The 14,578-nt window shown below is 42.1% G+C and overlaps 1 protein-coding gene across 8 annotated transcripts in view; it reads right to left on the bottom strand.

The window, feature by feature from the left end:
* Positions 1-14,578, bottom strand: part of NAV2 (neuron navigator 2) — a 188,150-nt gene that overhangs the window by 29,109 nt on the left and 144,463 nt on the right. For 7 of the 8 annotated variants that reach the window (XM_042837241.1, XM_042837242.1, XM_042837244.1 and 4 more), the window contains 4 exons: positions 8,565-9,032; positions 6,421-6,465; positions 4,694-4,854; positions 3,139-3,327 (listed from right to left, as the gene is read on the bottom strand). In XM_042837241.1, the coding sequence (XP_042693175.1) occupies positions 3,139-3,327; positions 4,694-4,854; positions 6,421-6,465; positions 8,565-9,032 (863 nt within the window). The remainder of the gene's footprint in view (positions 1-3,138; positions 3,328-4,693; positions 4,855-6,420; positions 6,466-8,564; positions 9,033-14,578) is intronic. The other variant, XM_042837243.1, reaches the window with a different exon arrangement.

The following is a 14,578-nucleotide window of genomic DNA, read 5'->3' as shown; positions in this document are numbered from 1 at the left end:
GATCTAAACACTTCTTCTTGAGTACGCTGTTCAGAACAACTACCTGAAGCTATTATCTGAGCTACTGGAACATGCACAATTTCTTTTTTTTAGAAACAAAGTACTGAAACCTTCATTCAAACTTCAGATAACTTCACACCAATCAGGCGAAATCTCTTTTTCTTTCATCTAAATACTCCAGAAAAAAAAAATAAAAACAACTAACCAACCAAAACTGAGAAAAGCTGCCATTGTGCTCTAATTACCTACTGAAATTCTCCTACGCTCAAAATAAATGGGTTCTGTTTTCACATTGACATTATATCCTAAGGCGAGGCTGGAAAGAGAAGTGAACAAAGTCTAAGTCGGCTTCTGGAGGAATTTAATACAATTAAAAGAAAAAACACATAACAATGCAAAAAATACCCTCATATCCATTTACTCTTTCTGGTTAATAATGTTTTCAATTAAAATGATCTTTACAGTGAGATATTAAGGACTGCACTGCAGTAAGAACATAAGAATAACCAGAACGAGTCAAGCCCAAAGACTGCCTAATCACATGTTGCATCTCTGGCCACAACTACAGCAGATATTCAGGGAAAGAAATGAAACAAGGCAGATTCTTGCTGATTTTTCACCAGGTACACCTTTGCATCTTCTGGGAATCAGCAGAGATGGAAATTCCTGAGATGGAAGCTGCATTCAGACCATTATTTTTCATAGTCACTACGATCCACCATTAAGTTGCTCAATTTCCTCTGAATTCACTGACATACTTTATCTGTATTAAAAACTTCTGCTTTGGTTTAGAAATACATTTTGCAGTTGTATCAGAACTGCTGCTGAATCCCTCAGAATGTTCCTTGAGTGTCTCCAGACCTCGATGGTACGAGAAATAATGGATAACCATCCTCTTTGCAATACACTGAATTATATGTTATCATCTCTTCAGTCATCATTTTCCAAGAGGAAAATTTCTCACCTGGTCTATATAAAAGATACATTCGGAGAAGTTTCTCTGCCAACTGCTCAAACAAGAGGAGAATCTCCTTAAAATGGAATGGGAGACACAATTTTTTAAATTCACATTGCCTGGGAATATTAAGATTGCATTGGGTCTTAGAGGAAAGAAACAGCGAAAAAAGGGAGAGAATTTACAACTCTGCAAATCACACTCCTACCCTGTAAAACTGCAACATTTGAATGTGCAAATATGTCTAGTGTCAAGGGCAACCAAGGAATTAATACTTTTGTTCAATTTCGTGGTAAACTTTCTGCAGATGGCTTCTTCAAGGTTATTTAATTAGGAGCCTGAAGGCAGCTATGCTCTTCACATGATTCCTGTTTGCTGCAGTTAACCCACATCTGCATGCAGATTACAAACCCAGATTGTTTTGGAGCTATTATTTGAAAACTCTATAAATGCATATGTAAGCATGTCGCATTTTTTAATGTTAGAAAAGAAGAAGCCCAGTCACGATCAACTGCCCCCAAAGCAGAAAGAACAGCAGATATTTCAGCCAGCAGCACAAAAAGGAATAAACATTCATATCCCAACAACAATGGATTCAATTCCTGTCTCTCTTGGAGGATGAAACCTCAGTGTAAAGCCAGCAGCAATACAGCTCCTGGTGAGGAGGCACTGCCAGGGAAGTGCAGAAATGGGAGAACCATGAGACTGTTCTGGCTGTGCTTGCTCACCAAATATCTGGATTGTTTGGAGGCTGTTTCTCCTGCCATCTCCCTGGTCCTGAGACCCTTCCTCCCAAAAGAACCTCCTCTTTAGTAAGAGAACTGTTCATCCCAGAACAGAATTCAGTTGAATAAGTATCAGGCAGTATTTGACCTTCTTTGATTATCTATCTTTTTGAAAGTGTTGCACAAAGAAAGGTCAACTCCTGCAGCGACACAGATTGAGCCCTAGAGGGGTTATTCTTCTCATTTTCAACCCCTAATGAAGATGCTCAGCCATGGGCTTCTAAAATACAACTGCATGTAATGGAGTTACAGTTTGGCTGAATTCAGTAACGAATTCGCCATGAATCTGTCTGAAGCCATATCATATTTTCAATACAAATACACATACACAAATACACATTTTTCATCCCTTCCAATGGCAGAAAACAGATGGAATAACCAGCATCCACAGGAAGGCACCTGGTGGCTCTAAGAGACTCCTATGAGCATATACGCATGGCTTGGATGCTGTAGTGCATGACAACCACAGGACACTGGCATACACACTGCCACAAGCACCAAGCTTTAGCAGTGGCAGCAAGCCAGAAAAGACTTGTATGAGCTGTATTGGTAAAGCACCTGTTACTCAACCAAATTCCCAGTCCTTACCAGAAAAGAAATTTAAGACTGGAAAAGCTAATCCTGTCATCTTCCTATAACTTCTCAAAGTGCACGGTGATGTTTTGTGGCATGCAGCCATATGGGGCTTTTGGTGTGTACACAGAGCTTGAGTAGGCTATTTGGTCTTCAAACAGCCACAAGGACACATGATCAGTAGAAATCAAATAAAATACTCATTTACAAGTAAATGACATTTTATTCCTGTACTTACTTGAGTTTCTTTTATCAAATACGCATGAAAATATGCCTGAAATGAGGATGAGGAAGAAAAAAAAGTCCACATGTTTTGAAGAACTATTCAGGTTTCTCTCGTGAATGCTGTGCAGATATGAATCCACAGCATTCAGCAGAAATACCAAGCAAAGACAAACCCCTTACAGATCAAATACTTGGAAGTTAGATGGAAGAGCAACAACAGTCTGACCAATGTCAATTATTTATTCTACAAACAGAAGTATGGAGGCCTAGGCTCAGATGGATATGCCTATTCAAAAAAACAGTTTAATTGGCTAACTCCAAACATGAATTTAAAATATTGAGAGAAGATCACTAAAAATTAAGTACAGGATGTGTTTAAACAATTTCTGCACTTATATGTGCAGAATACTTATATGCCATCCTACGTTCAGCAGAAGGATCACTAAGTATCACTGGAACAAAGACAAACAGAATCAGAGAATGCTACGTAGAAAACTGCTCTGAAGTGACCCACATGCTGAAATGAAGCACTAAATTTACATTTGGTTTAGGTGAGAATGCCATCTTCTGCTCATTTCCACCGCCACATACTGCACTGACCTTCTTCGAAGCCATCACGGAATGAGCCAGAGCGGCTCATAGTTCTGCTCTTCTCATCCAGGGACATGGAGCTGTTTCTGAAGCGGGTGTCACTGTAAGGGTCATAGGGACCATCTGCATTGGAAAGGCTGTGAGTCCGCAGCATGGTTGGATTTGACAGGCTCATCTGGGCTGCAGTGGTTGGGCTTGCTGTAAAGCACAGATAAAATGACAATTTATTTGTGTGACCACAAATTTTCACGCTCAATGTTGGCGCAGCTATCAGAAAACATTTCTTTATTTTGAGACACAAATTTTTCATGTCACCCACTCTGGACTTCATTATGTTTCTAATTTCAGTGGATTCAAGTAAGAGGCATGCAAATCAAGCTAATAAGCAAGAAAATTCAAGTAAATAAGGTCATTCTAAACACTGGGTGATAAGTCCATGCTTCTACAGGCAAACTCAGTCAACTCAGTAACACCTCATACTCATGAATTAATTCTCATTTAAATTGAAACAGCCCTTCCTCAGAAAGGTGTAAAATGCCCAGGCGAATTTAAACTAATATTTTGCTTACACAGAACAGGCCTCATGAAGGATCTCCTTAGAAGTCTTCAGGTTCCCAGAGAATGGTATTTTTATGTGTACTTAGAGGAAGTTGGAAAATTTAAGACCCTTAGGTTCCCAATAGTTGTTTATTTCAGAACAGTTTACTTCCCCTATGAGGTCCTAAGAATTCTAAGCAGCACACAGGCATTAATTCTTGCAGAACTTGCAGATTAAAAGATACCACAGAAACATCAATTTTGCCTTGAGAGCCAATGCTCTCCCAGCCAGTGCTTAGAGTATAAAACTTCCATTCCAGTTTTCACATTTTTTAAAGCACTTTTTGTGATAAATTATTCCCGTTATTTAACAATAATTTTTGGAAAAATGAAAACAACAGATTTGCTGTTCAACTCATAATTTTCTCTGGGTGTCCTACGACTGCCTGTTTCCAGATAATCTAGCATGCTAACAGTTTATTTCAGACACATGGGTGGTCAACTAAAACCTACCATGGATCATATTAAGCTCCTTCTGTTGTTTCCTTCATTTACTTTTATCAGTGTAATTAAGTTAAAGAATTTTTCTGAGGTATAATTCCCCTGCTTTTGCCTATTATTTCAGACCCAGTTTTGTTAAATTTTCAAATCAGCCAGCTGATACAGACAGAGAGATACCAAGTGATATGCTTGGCCTTTAAAACATTAGTAAGCAGGCAGGCAACATTTTCATTCTTTCAAACACAGGAACGTGTGATATTAATTAATAGCTCTGCTTAATAGCTCTCAATTTAGATTAAGGCATCTGATGACTCCAAGGGAAATACTTTCAGATGTTACTGCAACTATGCCACCTTTGGGCACGCAAGACACCAATGCTGATTAGTCACACTAATTTCAACAAAAGTGCTTCCTGAAGGTTCAAAGTAGTACTTGGAGCTGCTGCAATACCATTACACTATGTCATCTGCTATTTTCTAAGCACACTAAGTATTGCTATGATTATCAAAAAACATTTGTTATTCACCAAGCTGGGAGAAGTTAAATCTAGTTCCAGAAGGCGATGTTATGCTGGATCCTGATGAAAATGGAGAATTGCCAGCAGTGTCCTGAAGCCCCCCTGCTGAATGCGAGCGAAGCCATTCTTTTGCATCTTCCTGGCTACGAAGCTGGGAGGAAGGAGTATACCTGCACAAAGCAAACAGGCTCTTTCAAAATGAACCCTGGCAACTATTGAATGAAGAAAGAAGAACAAACGAACAAACAAACCATGAAATGTCACAAAGCTTGAGGAGGGAGAGAGGGAACAAAAGATGGAAAAACTTGTATATAAAATGTAAAGATTTCTCCTTTCCTACAGCCTCAGCAATAACCAACTAGCAGTTAACAAAAAGATACCAGTAGAAATTGCGTACTGTAGTACTGCAGAATCAAGTGCAGTATGTGTTACATAGGTATGACTGAAAAACAAAGACAAAGCTTGGAAAACCCTTCCTTTCCTTAGGATATGCCAAAACCTCATTTTAATCCTTATTTTATCCTTATTTTAATATGTTGGTGCTAAGATTAGCTGGATTTCTGTCATACTACAATCCAAGTCAAGAAATTCATTATCAGATTTTTAAACAAGTTGGGAACCCAATAATTTAAGAGACATTAACGGGAGGTGCATCTCATCTGGTTCAAAATGAAATTAAATAATTTAAATAATTAAATAATCAACACGGAGACTACACTGAGCCTTTTCTGAAGGTAAACCTGACACATATATCAGTTTATTAAGAATGGGAGGCTTCTGCATGATCGCTACCAACCTCTTCAGCACTCAAATGCCTCAGTCTTAAGAGAGAGTCTTCACATATTAGAGACACACTCGACCACCACACAAACATTCTAAACAAAATTCCAGATTAAGAAAGCCTTTTAGCACTCAGCTTCATGGGACAAAGCTGCTGTGAAGAACGATGCACAGAGCACAGAACTAACTGCAGCTGCCATTTCAAGGCACCAACTCAGAGATCCTGCAAGCTGCATTAAGCAGTTCTGACGTGACAGATTTCCTAAACTGCTTGATATCTCCTATAAATGCTGTAACACTAAGTGTTTAATTAGAAGACCTCATGTTGGCAGTCTCACTTGTATGGATGGAATAAAAAAAAATGTCCGTGCAACGTTGTACATCGTAAAAATCACACTCTTAGAGCGGCACAAGATGCATTAGAAGGCAGTTGCTAGAGGTTTCTTTGGGAATTCTTTTCTAGATAAGTAGAAATGATCTCTGAGATGCCTGTGTGCTTAAGGATTCAGAAGAAAATAACTTCTGTAAAGTGAGTAGGTCCATACCCATCCTAAAAGGTTTAGGATGATTCTGAAAATATTTTCTGCTTTTGTACAAACACCAAGGACACTGGGGTGAACATAATCTCATGTCACTGCACGTAAGAGCAACAAAAGCAGCAAAATCATTGCTTCCAAAGCAAGCCCAATGAAGGCTGATGAGGTGCTTTCCAGCAAAAGCCACAACTCTTGCTTAAGCAGACAAGGATGAAAAAAAAAGAAAGAAAAAGCACAGTAGAAAATGACCTCCTTTATGAATTAAGGGAAAAAGAAAAAAAGAAAGAAAAGAAGAAAAGGAAGAAAGATTGTTGCCACCTCTTGCAAGCACTGCGACCATCACCACCAGCCACAACAGAAACACAAGGCAAACTCCAAAGCCACCACAAAAGCCGTTAAACTGTGTGGAAACACCGATACCTGAGTCCCTTCTTAGGCAAAGTGTTCCTATCAAGATGTGGGTCGCTGCAGAAAAGTTAAAAGAGAAGAACTTCAGAGAAGGACACAGGGAAGGGTTAAGGTCAGAGCGAAGAAGGGAGTGCAAACATCTGCATCACCTCTTCAGAGGAAAAAAGTGCTGGGGCCTTCCTACAGGAACATGCAAAAACCTCCTTCCCCAGGTGTGGTTTTTCACAGGCATGCAGCTGACACCATGCTAATGAAACTCATCTGCTCACAGAGTGATTCTGTCATTTCTCCCGTCCACAATGAACATAAAAATACTGCGTGTACAGCATACACTTAAAAATCCCCATTTCGACAGGCTATTTCTGAAAACTGAGGAGAATCTGCTGGCCAGAACCACCTTCCTGCCACTCTGCTCAGCAATACACATTGGGAATGCAGCCTGATGGCACTCTTCAGCTGCGTGCTATGGGACTAACAGGATCGAGCTGTTTAAGTGTACTAATCTCAGCTTAAATTCCATCAGCAAACTGAAACATTTTGATTCGGGTCATCTTTTTTACATTCATTTTTAGAAGGATGGTTGAACCCAAGCCCCCACAAAACACTCATGTAGCAAACTGCAATAAAGGACTGACAACACTGAATGACACTGGGACTTCACGACATAAGTGACAAGCCTGAAACGCAGTGAGAAAAGCAGCATGCCAGAAGGATGCTGAAATGCTAGTGAGAGTTTCGAATGACAGAACAAAAATTGGCAAAGAAATGAGCAAATGTTCAGAAAAAAAACCAAACCAACCCCAAATCAAAAGATGTTCCCAGTATCAAGAGCAATGAGAAGAACATGCCATCTCTGCCATATGCCATAATCCAGATTTAGGTAGATAAATGGGGTGTTTGAGTGCACTCTCACTGGCATGTCTTTGTGTCAGTTCACAGCTGAACAATGAACACAGCAGAGGACTCGACTGAGCACATCTTTCACAAAACAATTTGCGTCACCAAGATGGGCAACAAAACCTACAGCCTTGTGCATTCTACTGTCCTGAGACAGCATTACCTGTCCTGCCTCCTGGGCAAAGTATTTCTGCAGAATTTGGGACTAGCAGCAGGGGAAGAAAGAGGGCTAGAAGAACCAGTCCAGTAAGACAGAAAAATATTAGAATGAAAAAGAGGAGAGAACAGAAAGGAATTACAATAAAATATAAACAGAAACCCAAACCATCAGAACATTACATTCAGCAGTAACTTCGGCATTAAGATGCAAATGCAAAAATCATGTCACTTGACTGCATAATTAGACATCAGGATGTAGCTTATTTCCAACACTTGTGGGGTACCACCTTCTACAACAGAGCACGCCTTGCAAGTCTCTGTCTTATCCAGATGCTAGCTCAACATGCTGGAAAAGCATGTTCCCTCCTCCCTGATCAAGCCTGTTCCCCACTCCTACCAGCTACTGATGACAGCTGGGAAACCAATCAGCCTGAAATACAATTTAAGTGACCATTTTCCAATTGAATCCAAATCCCAGCTGATTTGTTTAATGCATTCACACAAACACCTCCATCAGAAGAATGCAGAGGGCAGCTGGATATGGGATAGAGGGCAGGAGGGAGAGGCAGAGAAGGGATCAAGTGACCACAAAGACAGGGACTTTTCAGCATGAGCTCCAATCTAAAAGCTTGTCAAATCACATCTTTTCATAAACTGTTGCCGTCATCACAACACACAAGCACTGGTAGCCCAGATTCCACCTTTATCAAATGCTATAAGCAAGGAGCTAAACAAGAAGAAATAGCTTCTCATATTAAAACTGTCATAATGCTGGAAGTTTTTTTGAACACCACCAACAGATCAAGTAACTCAGAAAGGATATGTGATGCAAAATTCACATTCTAAGTATAATACGGTAACAAGAAAAGTTATCATATTACCATAGCAAATGAAAAATCTCACCTGAACATATCCACTTGCTCTGAACTGCTCTCCTTTCCTAGAATGGTTACTTAGTTTGTTCTAGTAATCTCATTCAACACCATGTTGCAAGAAGCAGAACTTGAACTGCAGCTAAACTCTTGCCTACTGCTGACAGAACCTCACTCACACTGGAAATACATACGAGTATATGGAAATGAGAGAAAATAACTACTAACCTTTCAGACAGTGTGGTCTTAACGCTGTTGGTTCGGACAAAGGGAGTCAGAGAATCATCTTTAGAGGCTGGAATCAAGCTCCCGGAGGAGTTATGGCTCAGCCCACCTCCACTGCTCAGAGAGATATCAATGGATTCACAGCTGGTATGAAGACTGCTGACAGACTGATAGCCAATGCCATCCTTGCTAACAGCTGAAGAGCTACTTGCGTTGGTGCCCCATGTTAAACTGTTGGAAGGAGCTGAATGTGCAGAACTGGGACTAGAAGCTAGTGGAGACTGGTTCAAATCTGTGTTTTTACTATAGAGAGGACTGCTGCCCCCACTGCTTAGTATACCACTGCCAGATGGTGAATCAAGATTACCCTGCTGGTTCATAGTAGCATGAGGATTGGAGATGACTACTGAATTTTTCATATTTTCTGCTGTTGTGATGGGAACTTGCTTACTAGGCTTTCCACCAAAAAGTCTGCAAAAAAAAAGATAGTATGAAAAATACATAACATGGAATATTAAATGCAAAGATATTTTACATCTTAAACTATCTTATACCTTAGGTTCAGAAAATCAACATTAAATAAATGATAATAGATTACATATTCAAAACTACAAATTTCTGAATCCCCTTATGCTCAGCCCACCTATGCTCGAGTCCAGAGACAATTACTACAGTTTCAAATCCATCCTTGGTGTTTCTGCACTGAATCATAGAATAATACTTTCTCAAAGCTAAAATGTTGCCTTACACGACTGAAATATAGCTGTACTGTTGTCTTCTCCTTAAGGGAAAGATACCAGAGAAACACCTCACTGATTACTCCAAAACACCAAATAGCACAGGTTGAAAGCTTATTGTCCAGTGAAGTTCTTTGCAAATCACTGACTGCTCTGCACAGACCCAGCATCGTGTGCAGGGACGTTAACAGTGAAGATATTTACTGACATCAAATGTAGGTTCATTTCAGTAGCTAAACTGGCTAGAAACTATCCTTCTGGAGTGCAGAATGAGACTGTTCCTTGTTTGGCACCTGGAACTGGTTCGGGAGAAGATCAGCTGAGTGTCCACCAGTGCAAGGGATAGGGTATAAAAGCATGGTTGGAGGAGGATGACTGCAGCTTTCCCAGTTTCACTGATGCCCATGCTACAACTGCACCTCTTGCCAAGAAAACATCCTTTCTAGAACACTATTCTACTTCTGCCTTTTAGCTCTTTTAACTGCTTTAGAACATTAGCTCTGCTCACCCATATCTATATGGACTTTCCCTATCAACAGCGAGTCGTACTGGGGATGAAATCTTACAAAGCAGGTGTCTACTGGACGTCCTCAGAGAAGAGGACTACAGCATTTCTAGCTAAGAGCTCCTAAAGATGTATGGATGTGTGTGCTCTGAGCAGAACTTTCTCTGCTTTTAAGTATGCCGAGGTCATCTACACACCACATGCACACTGTTCAGCCTATCCAACCCTTCCCAGAAACTCAAGCTGCGTAACTTAGCTAGGCCCTCTACAGCGCTTGTAGTAAACCCAGTGATGCCAAGAACCACTGTACCTACTATATGTATGTCCTATCTTAGGCTTCAGCACACCTGTGCAATGTGTGGAATGCCTCCACTGGATCATTGCTGCTGCATACTTGCAGCAAAGCACTACTGGACCAGGCTGAGATGCACATTTCTAATTATCTTTGTCCAGCATTGCTCCAGTATCTGTGCCAGGAGCACTCAGCACCTGACTTAGAGAATGCAGGCATTCACAAACCTGCACAGATCTGGCACAGTTGGCTTACCTAGACCCCATGTCATACCTTAATGTTTAGGACAGGCTGACTTAGACAAGCACAAGCCTCCAAACAATAAACACCATTTTTACAGGGATTGAGAGATGTTTAAGAGTCTAGGTTTCATTTAGAATTTATGCTATTGGAGTGGCTATGAAGAAAAATGTCAAATCATACTGCAATACTACATGCCCTTCAGTAACAACAGCAGCTCAGGGTATTCCTGCTTGTGTGCCATTGCACACCACCTCTTTAGTTACACAGGCAATCGGAGACTTAGGGATAAGATCCTGGAGCTTCAAAAAAACCCCATCACCCACACACCAATTTTACAACCCGTTTTTAAACTAAGCAATCTTTCCCAAGCTGTTTCACAGCACCTCTGCTGCAACTGAAAGGACGAAGCGCTGTGGCATGAACAGGAACGCTTTGCTGCCAAAGGTAGTGCAGTGCTGAACCACAGCCTTGGAACAAGAGGTTGTGGTCTGAAGAGCATTCCTTTTGGGACAGAAAACATCCATCCCAGCAAGATAGTCACATCAACACAGGGATTAATTCTGGAAGGAAATGCACTGCAAGAACAGCCATCTGTTTTCTCCTTCCTTCTATTACTGACAAACAACTGATAAATTCAAGCTGGCTCTTCGGTCGTGCATGTCTCCCATTAACAGAAAAGCAAGGTATTATATGTGCAGTGCACAAACACTCAACCAGTAAAATATATCATGATAGAAAACAGCTTCATTTAGTAGAAATGCTGGATATGTAATACTTCAGCTAAAGAGAATATTCAGAGAATAGACACAGGGAAGGTCCCACAGCAAAATTACAGAATTTCACTGTTTACAACAGTTATATGCATTTGCAGACTTTCAGGCGAAGATATGGCTTCTAATTTACTGTAAGCTCAACCATTTTGCAGATTCTGTGGAAAATTTTAAAAATTTCAAGGCTAAGAAAATATACAGGAAAAACTGCATGCAACCCATCTTAACTGAATGTGAAAATAAAGCTCAAAGTCTTCTCAGCTGCCATTCTAGAAATCAGTAACAAATTCAAGAGGTCAAATCCAACTCTGACCATATGTCTCTATTTAGACAGCCTGGTAAAAATTCAAGAATGAAATTCTAGATCAAAAGATGGAATGGTGAAATTCAGGCTCAGTGTCTTCTCTCTGAAGTTGTACGTATTTCTGATGCAGCACTTCAATTACATGGCTAGCAACATGGCTTTCTATTAATAAAAAAAAAAATCAGCAATCAAAAAATCAATCAAATTTCCAGATTTATGTGCCTGAGGCATGCAACACTGAAAATCTGCACTTGCCACTTGGCATGCCTTAGAAATGGAAGGTCCATTTGAATTTTTCATTTTAAGGAGTCTGATGAAGATTAAACGTTCTAAAAGACACGGCTTATCTAATGATAACCGGGAAAAAAATGAATGAAGTATCTTGAATTAGCCTCGCAAAGACTCTTCAAATAAAACCACTCGCCTAAAAAGAAACAGCTTACAACTCTATAGAGCTTTAGCCTAAGCTGCCATCACAGCCATTATGCTTGCACTGGTGCTTCAGATGGAATGCAGCTTTATCACATCACTGCAAGCAGGATGATGTAGCGTAACTGTATGGGCATTATGGTGTCAAGACAAAATGAAATGCAAAACACTGCCACTTGAAACAGACAAGCTACTCAATGTCAAACTAAATTGAAAAATAATATAAAATAATGGAACCTTTCACTAATATCAAGACTGTGATGCACACCACATCAAGAAATTAATTCCTGCCTGCCCAACTCAATATTCACGTTAAATATCGTGTGGGACAGTGGTGGAGAATCACAAGACAAGTAAGATAGCTGTTCAAAAGTACTCCTGAGATAAGAAATTTCAACCCAGTTTAGACAGGCATTTCTCTTAGGCTTCTTTGTACTTGAATAACCTGCTGTTATGAGTCTTACAAAACACTGGCTGAAACTTCAGTTGGGGTTAGGCATGTGAGTCTAAACATGGTAGGTCAGACTGTACCATCACAATGAACATTTGAAACAACTCTTCCATTGTCAATTTGTGATTTGAACCACGGCAGGAGCACGTCCAGGTCTGCTACATACACACTAGTGCAAGAATTCTTCACACAAGAAAATATTTCTTCCTGTGACATCAGTACAGACAACGCCTTCGGGCACAATCCTTAAGACAGAGACTCACATCACAATTGCCCGTACTTCTGCCAGACAGGCTGCTCTTCTTCTCCAAATGTTAAATTACTGCTCTTGTGTAGTCAACTGAATGGGCTGTGGCAGTCGCCAGGGTCCACAGGGGCCCCTTGGCCCTTGGGAAACCATAGCAACAAATGTCTTGAAGATAAGAGAGAACAGGTTAGACCAAATAAGGAGGAAACAAGACATGCCACATGTCCATTGGTCAGAGGTAACTGTAGTAGCCCTAAGGCATGGGGAAAGCTTTAAGGGTGTGCTCCTTGCAACAAACCCATTTTGCCGCTCACCATATTGGTGCCATGAAAAGCGCGCAAAACTGACTGGGGCTGTCGGAACACTTTCACAAAGGGACTTCAGCCAGAGTCGCCGAAACAAAGGCGACAAATGGTGCCCCGCGTGAGGAAGTCTCACTTGTGGAAGTGTGACAGCTGGCTGCGGAACGGCCGCAGGAGCCTGCAGTGGTAAGGTGGGGGAAGAGCCGGAGGGGCTGATCCCCTGGGGCTAAGAGCAGCGCTGCGAAGTTATCCCACCAAGGTAGCTGGTGGAAGGTCGCGGAGGGTCTGAATTCCCTGGGCGACGATGGAATCCGTCATTAAGGTACTATATCAAGCTTGTAAAACGTACTGCGGGAAAACTGCCCCTTGTAAGAACGAGGTGGCCGCGGTCTTCTCTTTTCTTGAAAAGGAGGGACTTCTCTCTTTTCCTTATGAGATTTGTGACTCCGGCAAGTGGGACTCTTTGACATTAGCGCTCGCTCAGAGAGCTATGTTGTCCCAAGGGGCGTCGGTGCTTAAATTTTGGGGTTTGATTCGGGGGGCTTTGAAGGCAGCGAGGGAAGAAAAGACTGCTCAAAACCTTGCCAGAGATCTGTTGGGTTTGGATCCGGGCGGGGGAGGGGAGAGTCACCGCGGGTGGGTTTCACTCTCTGCACTGGAGGCAATTATGGCTCCGGGGCCTTTGCTTTCATACGACGTAGAGGGCCTCATGCAGGTGATACTCGAGCCAGCGCAGTGTATGTTATGGAAGGAAGAGTGGTTGGCACAGCTCAGGGCTGTAGTCGCAGCAGCGACATGTAACCCACGACACCCAGCAAATGGTAGGAAACAGGGAGAGGTAACCTGACACAGTTGTTAGGGTATGGGGAAGGGATGACAGGGTCCTCCGAGGGCCAGTTCAGACGCCTTCGCCCAGGAGAGCTGATAGCGTCCACAGAAGCAGCTCTGACAGCCTTCAGAAGGTTCTCCAGGACAGCTGAACCTTCTGCTCCCTGGGCAGAGATAGCTCAGGGTCCATCTGAGTCATTCTTGGATTTTGCCAATCGATTGATTTGGGTGGTAGAAGGCTCAGATCTGCCAAAGATTGCCCATAATGCAGTAATCATGGATTGTCTTAAACAGAAATCACACAAAAATGTTAAGGATCTTATTCGAGCCGCTCCCGGCGACCTCAATACTCCGGGAGATATCATTAGGTATGTACTGGAGAAACAGAGAACAATGCCCCTCACCAATGACGGATTAGCAGCAGCGTTAGTAGCGGCGATGGCCGTGAGAGACGATCAGAGTAAGGGACCGTCTTTTAAGCGTGGTCAGTTTGGTCACTTCAGAGCCTAATGCCAAGCCCCTAGGAGACAGAAAGGGGAAGCAGGGCCAGACCAGACCTGCCAAGCCTGCGGGAGATCGGGGCACGCTGCGACAATGTTGGAAGTTTGTCATATTGCTGCAGGGAAATGAGGATGGGAGGGTGCCTTAAGCCCAGGGCCCCTCCCCCGGACCACCTAATGGGCCAGCCAATGCAACCCCGCCTACCTAAGGTTGGAGTCCCGTACCTCAGTGAGCCCCTTGCCCACAGTGACGTTAACTATGGGAATGGGAGAGCGCCCCTTAGGCAGGTTCATGCTTACGTGTGCGGGGAGCGTACTTTCTTGCAGGTCCCCTGAGGAAGAGAACACCGCAAATATGCCCTCAGCTATGGCGACTAACATCTTCCGCACCTTCGGCACCCCCGGGGGG

This window comes from Centrocercus urophasianus, unplaced genomic scaffold, assembly GCF_019232065.1.
Source record: "Centrocercus urophasianus isolate 14NV4802_14NV808 unplaced genomic scaffold, USGS_Curo_1.0 seq_7, whole genome shotgun sequence".
Lineage (NCBI taxonomy): Eukaryota > Metazoa > Chordata > Aves > Galliformes > Phasianidae > Centrocercus > Centrocercus urophasianus.
Note: the sequence above shows the minus strand (reverse complement) of the source record. Positions and strands in the feature narration are given on the sequence as shown.